Source organism: Gigantopelta aegis, chromosome 2 (assembly GCF_016097555.1).
Source record: "Gigantopelta aegis isolate Gae_Host chromosome 2, Gae_host_genome, whole genome shotgun sequence".
Classification (NCBI taxonomy): domain Eukaryota; kingdom Metazoa; phylum Mollusca; class Gastropoda; order Neomphalida; family Peltospiridae; genus Gigantopelta; species Gigantopelta aegis.
In genome coordinates, this window is record NC_054700.1 from 47,894,650 (window position 1) to 47,907,023 (window position 12,374).

At 35.9% G+C, this 12,374-nt stretch overlaps 1 protein-coding gene across 1 annotated transcript in view; it reads right to left on the minus strand.

Annotated features, from left to right (window-relative positions):
* Positions 1 to 611: 611 nt before the first annotated feature.
* Positions 612 to 12,374, minus strand: part of LOC121386528 (acetylserotonin O-methyltransferase-like) — a 13,947-nt gene continuing 2,184 nt past the window's right edge. Inside the window, exons 2-7 of the mRNA XM_041517468.1 lie at positions 4,817 to 4,988; positions 4,057 to 4,197; positions 3,217 to 3,525; positions 2,177 to 2,317; positions 1,630 to 1,752; positions 612 to 1,277 (exon numbers count right to left, since the gene is read on the minus strand). Coding sequence (XP_041373402.1) covers positions 1,054 to 1,277; positions 1,630 to 1,752; positions 2,177 to 2,317; positions 3,217 to 3,525; positions 4,057 to 4,197; positions 4,817 to 4,988 — 1,110 coding nt within the window. The 3' untranslated portion in view covers positions 612 to 1,053. The remainder of the gene's footprint in view (positions 1,278 to 1,629; positions 1,753 to 2,176; positions 2,318 to 3,216; positions 3,526 to 4,056; positions 4,198 to 4,816; positions 4,989 to 12,374) is intronic.

The window sequence follows — 12,374 nt, forward strand, 5'->3', positions numbered from 1 at the left end:
CTAAAACGACTGAGTCCTCATTTATAGTACATATAAGTTGGCATAAATTTAGGTCAAGGTATAAAAGAAGTATGGTTTTAAAAAAAATCTTTTCAAAATATACCTTGATCGAAATTATAATACAGAAGCCTATGGGATATGGAACAAACTTCAAAACCGGAATTTAATATCTGCGCATACGTAACTTACTTAACGATCTATTAAATACTAAATCATTATTATTTCAAAGATGTAAATAATAAATAACCTATTGTGTATAACATTATCACATCCATTCGCTTGCCATTTTGTTTTCACTGTTAAATCACAGATTAAGCTCAAATTTGTCAAACCAAAGGACCCCACCCACCAAAAAACCAAAACAAACACAACCCCCAACCCCCCCCAAAAGCCCATTCACTGGTTCATTGCGTATACGAGGCTACGCCCTTAGAAGTTGTAATGCTAGGGTCAGACTACCAACTGCCAGCAGAAAGTTGGTCAACTCGACGGTTGTGCTCATACTAGGAACTGCACAGTCGTAGAAGTAGTGACAGCAGAAAGTCTGCTATTGGCTGCTTTATAAAATGTTTAAGATCAGCGTATTATCAACACAATTATTTGAATACATCTGCTCAGTAGTTTGTATTTTGCTCAAACCTCCATTTTATCTAAACAAAAGAATTAAATGAAAAATATGCATGTACACAGAATTACTATGCAGGTGACATCATATGTGTAATTAATATTACATGTACAGGGCCGTAATCTCCGGGGGGGGGGGGGAGGCAGTTGTCCCCCTGAGAATCTCACTTGTTTCTTTTGTTTTTTACTCCAGAAAATAGCATACACATATCAGGGTTTAATTTATATAGTGTTTCATTTGTTTATAAAAAGTAGTGCGCCCCGTAGGATTTTGATCAGGGTACGGTCCTAATGTACTGTGCCTGCTTTGCTCATATGTGTAGGCCTACATTTGTATTTTCGTGCGCATGCCCGCGCGTTTATAAACATTAAAAAAAACCCCAACAATTCCAAATGAAAATTAGCATAGTTTTGTGTCCCACGCAATAGTTAGAATGGTTTTCGCGCCAGTAACACGTCGTAAGTGTTGTTGCCATGTAATCTCTTGATCTGAGTATTCCGGAAGCCATGTTTTTCGAGCAGTCGTCTGTACTCCGTGGCACTTCTCTCCTTTCCATGCGAGATCATCGCCATTGCGAGATCATTGAGCACGCACGTTTCCGGCCCGTCCTTCTCTTCGTTCAACATCTTCTCCAGGAGGAGAAGACTGCCACCTTTAATAGTAATAACAATATGATATAATGATGATTATGATAATAATGATAATGATGATGATAATAATAATAATAATGATGATGGTGATGATGATGATGATGATGATGATGATAATAATAATAATTATAAAATGATGAAAAAGAAGAAGAAGAAGAAAATTACGAGAAAGAAGAAGCTGGAAGAAAGAAAAAAATTAAAGAAAATTATGATGATGTTATTAATATACTGGTGATGATTATAATATACAGAATTCACTGTTGAGTCCATCAAACCAAATCCAGCTTTAAACAATTTGTTTTAATATCTATTTATTATTATAGGGACTATAACCATTTACAAAGTGACACGTACCAGCGGGGAGTTTTTCGTAAACGTTTTTAAGCAATACGTCCACGTTTGTTCGGTCCCAGTCATGGATCACGTGACCAAGGACAAACAGATCAGCTGACGGCAAGGAATCCTTGAAAAAGTCTCCTACAAAGAAATAAAAACTTTATGCGTGTATGGTGTTAATAATACAACCAAAACTATACATAAATATCACCCACGAAACATAATCAAATATGACACCTGTAAGATGACACATGTAAGCATTCGCTTTTTGAAAACATTATGGATTTAAATAATTGCAGTATATGTGCAGAGGGCATAACAGCTCCTTTACGGCAAAAATGTTGTCATTCAAAGTGTCTCTTGTAGAAAGTTCCACTTTATACTCACTATATTAAACAAATTTATGATTCATTTTTCAAAAATATAATACCTCGAGAAAGGAAATCGTTATCTGGTAAATAGCTTAGTCCCAAAGACTAAAATCCGTTTCCTGCAGTTTAGGCCATGCACACCAATTAAAACAGCGATGACCGTTTTTAACTACAATTATTGTTCAAATCCATACCCGCCACAAACTTGACTCTAGATTTTGTGTCTTCCGGTTGTAACTTGCGCGCTATCTGTGTGGTCTGTGGAAGGTCAAAGACGGTCACGTGCATGTTGCTGTACACCCTCGCCAGTTCGTACGCAAAACAACCCGAGCCTCCTGAAAAATGTACAAGAACCATTACGTAAAACAATTATTATTTAACTTTTCCCCACACACTTCCACGGCTGAAACAAAATGAAATTAGTTGTCAGAAGTTCAGAGAGAGAGAGAGAGAGAGAGAGAGAGAGAGAGAGAGAGAGAGAGAGAGAGAGAGAGAGAGAGAGAGAGAGAGAGAGAGAGGTAGCTCGAGTCACCTATAGCCCTCCCCTTATCGATATGTTGTAGGGGAGGGATAGTTTAGTTAGGACTGGTGTAATACTTCGACAGTGGTCGACAACCAAATCATAGACAGCTACTGTGTTTAAAATAAATAAAACAAAATCCTAAATCTGATGCCACAGATATTTAGTTTGATTATTCTCGAGTCCAGTCATGACATTACCAACGTTACACGAAGAAATCCGACGCCTCTATGCGAAACGAACCTGAGCTGCACTTTCCTGTGGTGACGTAGTGCAAAGTGTGTGCCCTATTAGGCTGAGTGTACTTGAAGAGACACCATCGGATGTACGAAAATGGTCTTTTCCAGCATTAAAGAAAAAACGTTTGTTTTGTTTAACGACACCACTAAAGCACATTGATTTATTAATCATCGGCTATTGGATGTCAAACATTTCGTAATTCTGACATAGAGTCTTAAAGAGGAAACCTGCTACATGTTTCCATTAGTAGCAAGGGATCTTTTATAAGCACCATCCCACGACAGGATAGCACATACCACGACCTTTGATATACCAGTAGTGGTTCACTGGCTGGAACGAGAAATAGCTCAAAGGATCCGTCGATGGGGATCGATCCCAGATCGACCGCGCATTAGACAGACGCTTTACCACTAGGCTACGTCCCGCCATGATCAGCAATCTAAATAAATATATTCGTATTCGTATTCGAAGTACCTCCAAGGTCGGCCGTCGTCTTGTGTCCCGTGAGATCGAAGGCTCGAGCCATAGCAGGGGCACACTGAGATGCCAGACCGTCCATACACGAAAGGAACATCATGGTCATGTCTGCCGGCATACTGCTGCTGCTACAGCTGTTGTTGACGTTGCCGTTGTTGTTGATTTCGGGGTTCGGTTGGCTCGATTTGCTCGGCATGAGAATCTGAGGAGTCTTGTTGGCGACGTTTTTCGTTTTGTTCATCGGCGAGTTGGCCTTTCTCGTATCACCTCCTTGCATCATCTGAAGGCAGATCTTGTCCGAGGTTCCTGAAAGAAGATGTCGAAAAATATATTGTTTTTGAATGTATAGTTTTTGCAAGTCATGCACGGTCCTGATCTTATCACATTTAACCCAGCTGCCAAAACTTGCTGAGCATCTGGGATCCACAAGAATCCCCCACCACTAGATCAAGCCTTTCTGATTTAAAACTAGTCATGAACTTAACTTTCGGAGTTCATCCAGACCGAGCAGAAGAACCTTTCGCTAGGCTGGTATAGGTGCTTCACGTTAAACCACATGCCCGCATCTGGGGACTGGTCAGTCAAATAATTCGCGAAGGTCAGTGTCGCTCGCTGTCGCTGAACACGGGGGCTAGTTTATCACATTTAAGGGTATCTAATGGATAATTCTTCACAACTGAGGACAATTTAGAACGATAATCTGCTCCAATTCTAAATCCAATTCACGAAACATGATCTGCCGACAGAAGGATCTATTACAACAGGATATTAAAGAATAACATACAATCTTGTACATCTTGGCTAACCGCAAATGATTATTAATAACAACTGTCCTACCTGTTTTGAGGATGCGTGGGAGGTTATCGATCATAGGAAGAATCATGTGCGCCTCGCTCATTATGACAGGTATCAGGGACGGCCTCTTTGATCTTGTCAGGTATTTCAAGGTGGAGGCAGCATTTCGATAAGCCGATGAGCCTGAAACCATAGAAAGGTATATTTTGTATTTATACGGGTGTGTCGCCAGACCGTGAAACAAACTTTCAAACCATAATCATCACAACGACCACCTTCAGCACCATCATCACCACCCAAACAAACAAAAACAAAACAAATACCCCCCTCTCGCAAAAAACCCCACACCAAAAAACCCAACCTTCAACCCCTCCAAAAAGACCCCCCAGAACAAAACAAAATAATTAAAATAAATTAATAATTAAAATAACACCACCAATAGCAATCTACTTTATGTTATTCCGTGAATGTCTGTTCATCCATCAATACACCCGTCCGGCCATCCATCCATTCAAATTCACCCAACCATCCACAATCCAGTATTTTACGTAACAACGAACAATAAAGCGTTGACCATCATCAAACACCGCTGCACAATCCTTACCTTCTTTGGTCTATACCGTTAGACCATTCATTCCATCCATCCATCCATCCATCCATCCACCGATCTATCCATCCATAAAACCACCCACCCATCCATCCATCCATTCACACATCCACACATCCACACATCCACCAGTCCAGGGTTTGTTTTTTACACAGTAAAGCGTGACCATAACAAACACGTCTGCACCATCCTTACCGTCCTTGTTCTTAATCTTGTCCAGGAGTTTGAGACACACCAGGGTATTGAGGAGTCGCTCAGTCACATCCAGATTGTAGCCGCACTTCCGAGACAGGCCGAGCGCCGTGACTGGCTCGCCAAAAGCTTCGATCTCGTCAAACAGTCCTAGCTCCAGCACCTGAACCAGGATCTGGACATAACCACACAAAACAGTTATTTTTAAAACAAACGAATCAAATGTTTGGTTAACGAAACCTCAGCACATTTTAAAAACCACATCTCTTTATTAGTGTCTTCACCATCAGAGCTCCATTTTACGAAGCGACTTTGGCGCTAAAATCACCGTAAGTGCGTAAGTTAGTTGAACGTGGCCCTGGTCTAAATGATGGGTGAATAAACCAGCTGCTTCAACATCGGCTACTCCTACTGCTGCTGCATAGCAGTAATTAATGAATCTTACTTATTCATCTTGCCATATACAGACACGCAGATAACACAGTCTTTGACGCAGTTGGACAAAGGCCCGTAGCCAGGTGGCATGGGGGTGGGATGTGGTGTCGTCACCTTGAAAAACGATTACCGACAGAGAAACGGAATGCTACCTGAAAAACGGACTGCCCTTCCCCTTAAAATCTGCTGGAATCTGCTATTGTATGCACACCTTAATTAAATACCCTCCTTAAAACTGAATTACACACATACCTATAGTCCGTCCCATCCTCCTGCAAAAATGTTTTTTTTTTTTTTTTTTTTTTTTTTTTTTTAATAATATCAATTGTGTTTGACATAAAAAGAAAAGTAAAACTGTTTTGGAAATAACATTTAGCAGTCAATCCTAACACCCGTCACACGTCAGATAAGCTACATCTCACCAAAATTAATTTTAGATCAGTACGGTATTTTTTTCTAAACCATGTCATAAAAGATAAATTAATTATTTGTCTTTTGGAAACATTGCGGATCAAACACATAATTTTTAATGGATATCATGTAAAAGATACAATTTTAAAATATGTTGTTGTTGTTTTCGTGCTTATTACTATTTGTTTAATTTCAAAGTGTAACATAGGCCTGTGCACCAAAATTACAGAGCATTTCTCCAAGATACCCCCACTGTAAGTTAATCCTAGTCATTTCCATTACTCCCCCAACCCCTGGTCAATTCCAAGTATCTGGATGACAAACTAGGAATAGTCGCAGTTTCTTTTGTTTTCTTACGATCGTAGTATTATATTATTTTTATTATTACTTTTTTTTCACTTTCCCTCGGACTCGGTAAAAGTATTTTTGTTTGTAGGCCCGAGTCGTAAAACCACTGGCCTTGGGCATCGGCCCACCGTATTCTAGAACCTCTCCATTTTAATAGATCAAGGCCCCGTTTTACGAAACGAGTATAACACTAAGATCACACTAAAGTGCACAGCTTACCGTATGCATTTAAGGTGATCTTAACACTAAGATAGCTTCGTAAAACGGGGCCCTGAAATTTAATCTCATAGTCCTAAAACGGGGTGCATCCTCCACCTACTCATGTTTCTGTGCACCTGTTACGGGTCAGCGCACCTGTTACGGGTCAGCGCTGAGAGGGATACGTGCTGACTCACAGTGATACGCCGAACACAAAAACTATAAACCAGATCCATACACACACACACACACACACACACACACACACACACAAACAACAAACTGGTCATGTCACGCCAAAGGGCGATAACTAGCTATAAAGAAGACAACGACCCGAAAGTCAAGACTATGCATTTCGTAACGCAATACGGCGTCATTGTCTTGTGTGTTGTACTCGAGAAGCAGACCAGCTGTTTTGTTGTATTCACCCGGCCACAGTGGCGTCATGGTTAAGCCGTCGGACATAAGGCCGGTAGGCATCCCGGTAACGGCTCCCACACAACGCGAGTTTTAACGACGCCGCTAGAGCACATTTATTTATTAATCTTCGGCTGGTAACTTTTGGTAATTGTGACATATGGTCTTAGCAAGGAAACCTGCTACACTTTTTCCATTAGTTGCAAGGAATCATTTGTATGCACCATCCCACAGACAGGATAGCATATACCTCGGCCTTTGATATACCAGTCGTGGTGCACTGGCTGGGACTAAAAACAGCTCAATGGGCCCACTGACGGGAATTGATACCAAACCAATATCGCATCATTACCACTGGGCTACGTTCCGCTACTCGTTAAATAAAACATTTTTTATTTTTTATTTTTTTAACCTTTTCCCTACGGACCATCGCATCTTTACCACTGGACCACATCCTGAGACAGACCAAACGGTACTCTGGGAACAAAGTCCTAACCGAGATGTGCAACAGAGTGGACTAATATCGCAAACACTGGGACTAGATCGTCAAGCTGGGTGACCCCCTGACACCGTTTGGTGACCGTGTCACCACTTGTATTGTGTGTTATTTACCTACACGCCAAGGTCAGCACCTGGGAAAACCAGACACAAAGCGATGATATAACAGTTTTAAATTTACAGGGGCACATAACTCGATGACCTTGCAGCCGGTTTTGGGTAACGTAGTGGATCAACCATCAGTGTTAAGGCTGACAAGTGATTGGGTTCGTATCTCAGTACTGGCTCCAATCCCAAGCGAGATAAAATCTTCTTCTTTTTTTTTGATAAATTTATTTTAAATTTGTGGGTTTTATTTATCTTTGTTTTTGCTGTTTTGTTTTGTTTTGTTTTGTGTTTTGTTTTGTTTTGTTTTGTTGTTGTTTTGTTTTTGTTTTTGTGCTGGGTTTTTTGTTCTGTTTCAAAATGTTTTTGTTTTGTCTTTTTTTTTGCATTTTTTGTTTATTTTGTATTGCTTAGTTTTGTTTTATATTGTTTTGTATTGTGTTGTGTTGTGTTTTAATTTTAGTTTTTGTTTGTCTTTGTTTTTGCTTTTTGTTTATTTGTTTATCTGTTTATCTGTTTATCTGGTGTTGCTTTTTTGTTTTTGCTTTTGTTTTATTTTTTTGGGGTTTTTTTTGCCTGCTTGATTGTTTGTTTGTTTGTCCCTTACTTGCTTGCATTTTTGTTGGTTTGTGTTTATGTTTGTGTGTGCTATTTTTGTGTTTTATTTCGTTTTGTTTTGTTTTGTTTTGTGTTGTTTTTGTTTTATTTTAATTTCAACTTTGTTTGTCTTTGTCTTTTTTTTATGTGTGTGTGTTTTATTTGTATTTTTAAAATTTAATTTAATTTTATTAAAAGACTGTGTTTTTGCTTTTTGTTTATTTATTTGGTGATGTTTTTGGATTTTTTGCTTTGCTTTGCTTTCTTGCTTGCTTGTGTTGTGTTGTTTTGTTTTGGTTTGTTTTGATTTATTTTATTTCGTTTTTGTTTTTGTTTTTGTTTTTGTTTGTTTTGTTATGTTTTTCTTGTTTTATTTTGTTTTGTTTTTGTTTTTGTGTGGTTTTGTTTTGTTTAAAAACAGTTTTTGTTTTGTCTTTGTTTTTGCTTTTTTGTTTAGTTTGTATTGCTTAGTTTTGTTTTATATTGTTTTGTTTTGTATCGTATTGTGTTGTGTTGTATTTTAATTTTAATTTTAATTTTTGTTTGTCTTTGTTTTTGCTTTTGGTATATTTGTTGTTCTGGTGTTGCTTTTTTGTGTTTTTCCTTTTATTTTATTTTTAGTGTTGTGTTATTTTGTTTTGTTTAAAAAAAAATCCTGCTTGATTGGTTGTTTGTTTGGGCTTTTTTCTTACTTGCTTGTTTGTCTGTTTGTTGTTTGTTGTTGTTGTTGTTTTGTTTTTGTATGTGTTGTGTTGTGTTGTGTTATTGTTGTTTTGTTTTATTTTAATTTTAACTTTTTTTTGTCTTTGTGTTTTTTGTTGTATTTTTAAAATTTTGATTGAATTTTTTAAACAACTTCGTTTTTGCTTTTTGTTTATTTATTTGGTGTTGTTTTTGTTTTGTTTTGTTTTGCTTTGTTGTCATGCTTTGCATTGCACGCTTGCTTGTTTTTTTTGTTTTTTGTGTATTTTGTTTTTGTGTTTTTGTGTTGTTTTGTTGTATTGTTTTGTTTTGTTTTTTTAAAAATGCTTTTGTTGTGTCTTTGTTTTTGCTTTTTTGTTTATTTTGTATTGCTTAGTTTTGTTTTATATTGTTTTGTATTGTGTTGTGTTGTGTTTTAAATTTTGTTTGTGTTTTTGCTTTTTGTTTATTTGTTTATCTGGTGTTGTTTTCTGTGTTTTTGTTTTATTTTTCGTGTTGTGATTTTGTTTGTTTTTGGGGTTTTTGCCTGCTTTATTGGTTTTTTGGTTGTTTGTGTTTTGTTTTGTTTAGTGTTGTTTTGTGTTGTGTTGTTTTTGTTTTATTTTAATTTTAACTTATTTTTTTGTCTTTGTGTTTTTTGTCTTTTTTTGTGTGTGTTTTATTTTGAATTTTTTAAATTTTGATTGAATTTTTTAAACAACTTCGTTTTTGCTTTATGTTTATTTATTTGGTGTTGTTTTTGTTGTTTTGTTTTGCTTTGCTTTGCTTTCATGCTTTGCATTGCATGCTTGCTTGCTTGTGTTGTTTTATTTTTGTTTTTGTTTTTTGTTTATTTTGTATTGCGTAGTTTTGTTTTATATTGTTTTGTATTGTGTTATGTCTTAATTTTAGTTTTTGTGTTGCTTTTTTATATTTTTGCTTTTATTTTATTTTTCGTGTTGTGTTGTTTTTTTGTTTGTTTTTTGCCTGCTTAATTTTTGTTTCTTATTTGCTTGTTTTTGTGTTTTGTTTTGTTTTGTGTTGTTTTGTGTTGTGTTGTTTTGGTTTTATTTTAATTTTTGTGTTTGTGTTTTATTTTAAAATTTTAATTGAATTTTTTAAAAACAGCTTTGTTTTTGCTTTTTGTTTATTTATTTGGTGTTGTTTTTGTTTTGTTTTACTTTGCTTTCGTGCTTTGCATTGCTGTCTTGCTTTGCTTGCTTGCTTTGTGTTGTGTTGTGTTATGCTGTGTTGTGTTGTGTTGTGTTGTGTTGTTTTGTTTTGTTTTGTTTTGTTCTTGTTCTTGTTTTGTTTTGTGTTTTATTTTGTTTTGTTATGGTTTGTTTTTGTTTTTGTGTTTTTGTTTTGTGTTGTTGTATTGTTTTGTTTTGTTTAAAAAAAAAAAATTGTTTTGTCTTTGTTGTTTTTTGTTTTTTATTTTGTATTGTTTAGTTTTGTTTTATATTGTGTTGTGTTGTGTTGTGCTGGGTTTTTTTTTGTTTGTCTTGGGTTTTTTGTTTATTATTTATCTGGTGTTGCTTTTTTATGATTTTGCTTTTATTTTATTTTTCGTGTTGTGTTGTGTTGTGGGTTTTTTTTTGCCTGCCTGCTTGATTGGTTGTTTGTTTGTGGTTTTTCTTACTTGCTTGTTTTTTTTTTTTTTTTTTTTTTTTTTTTTTTGTTTTGTTTTGTTTTGTTTTGTTTTGTTTTGTGGTTTGTTTTGTTTTGTTTTGTTTTGTGTTATGTTGTTTTTGTTTTATTTTAATTTTAACTTGTTTTTTTATCTTTATTTTTTGGGTCTTTTTTCTTTGTTTTATTTTGTATTTTTTAAATTTTAATTTAATTTTTTTGAACAGCTTTGTGTTTGCTTTTTGTTTATTTATTTGGTGTTGTTTTTGTTTTTTGTTTTGCTTTGCTTTCTTGGTTTGCTTTGCTTGCTTGCATAGCATTGAGTTGTGTTGTGTTGTGTTGTGTTGTGTTGTGTTGTGTTGTGTTGTGTGTGTGTGTGTGTGTGTGTGTGTGTGTGTGTGTGTGTGTGTGAGGTTTTTTTTCTTTTCTTGTTCTTGTTCCTTTTTTGTCTTGTCTTGTTTTGTTTTGTTTTGTTTTGTTTTTGTTTTGTTTTGTTTTGTTTTGTTTTGTTTTGTTTTGTTTTGTTTTGTTTTGTTTTGTTTTGTTTTGTTTTGTTGTTTTGTTTAAAAACTAAAATTTAGTTTTATCTTTGTTTTTGCTTTTTGTTGTTTGTTTATTTGGTATTGCTTAGTGTTGTATTGATTTCCCTCTTTTTTCTTTTCTTCTTTTTGCTGAGGGCCGGACGTAGCCCAGTGGTAAAGTGTTCGCTTGATGCGCCGTCGATTTAGTATTGATCCCCGTCGGTAGGACCATTGGGCTATTTCTCGTTCCAGCCAGTGCTCCACAAATGGTGTAACAAAGGCCGTGGTATGTACTATCCTGTCTGTGGGATGGTGCATATAAAGGATCCCTTGCTGCTAATCGAAAAGTGTAGCCCATGAAGTCGCGACAGCGGGTTTCCTCGCTTTATATCTGTGTGGTCCTTAACCGTAAATAAAATGTGTTGAGTGCGTCGTTAAATAAAACATTTTCTTCCTTTTTTGCCTTTTTGTGCGTTTTTTTTTTTCGTGTTGTGTTGTTGTTAGTTGTTGTGGTTTTTTGCTTCCTTGCTTCTTTGTTTTGTGTTTTGTTTTGTCTTATATTTGCTTTTTGTTTATATGTTTATTTACTTGATATTGTTTTGTTTTCTTTGCTTATTTATTTTAATTTAATGTAATTTTGTTTGTTTGTTTTGTTAGTTTTTTGTTTTGTTTTGTTTGTCTAGCACACCTGCAGTACAGTTGCAATAAAGTTTTTGCTATCGCCGGATTTTGTCAGCCACACTTTTGCATGATATAAGTGTTTGTATCGTTTTAGCATACTGTATAAGAAGACATGAAAATAGGGACACTCTCTCAGCTCCGTAATGACTAACATTGTATTTTTGTTGTTGTTGCTGGTGTTGTTGTTTTCTTTACATATCAAGGTATAATCTGGACCCCAAAAGGCGCATTTTCAAACTACGGCTCTGTGTGTGTCTAACAAACCGTCCCAAAGAAGGATTTCGTTTGTTTTCTTCCTGTTTTTGTAAGGGAACTATTATTTGTATTTGAAAAACATATGCCTACATCGAATAGATTACAACATAACGTCAACCTCTTAGCTTAACTCATTTTTAGAGCTTTCGATAACATATGCCTACATCGAATAGATTACAACATAACGTCAACCTCTTAGCTTAACTCATTTTTAGAGCTTTCGATAACATATGCCTACATCGAATAGATTACAACATAACGTCAACCTCTTAGCTTAACTCATTTTTAGAGCTTTCGATAACAATAGGAAAAAATATTGGTTTTTATACAAACAGTAATGCATTTTTTAAAGATCATTGGAACAAGAACATCAAGAACAACGTTTGTTCTTGTTAAAAAAACACTTCATAGAATTCATTTGAACACTTCAAGTTGAATACAAAGCTTTTTTTCCCTCTTAATTTTTTCTCAAAATTTCTAAAAATAAGTTAGGCAATTATGCAAAGAAGCTGACGATAATATTTTGTTTGTTTTGAAAATATACGGTACAGGTTTCTACCTATACAATCTAAATCGTACGCAGATGGCGTTTTCTACAACAAGTTAACTGATTTCGATTTGAGCAAATACGACATTTTCAATGGGGCGGGACGTAGCCCAGTGGTACAGCGTTCGCTTGATGCGCGGTCGGTGTGGGATCGATTCCTGTCGGTAGGCCCATTGGGCTATTTCTCGTTCCAGCAAGTACACCACGACTGGCATATCAAAGGCTGTGGTATGTACTA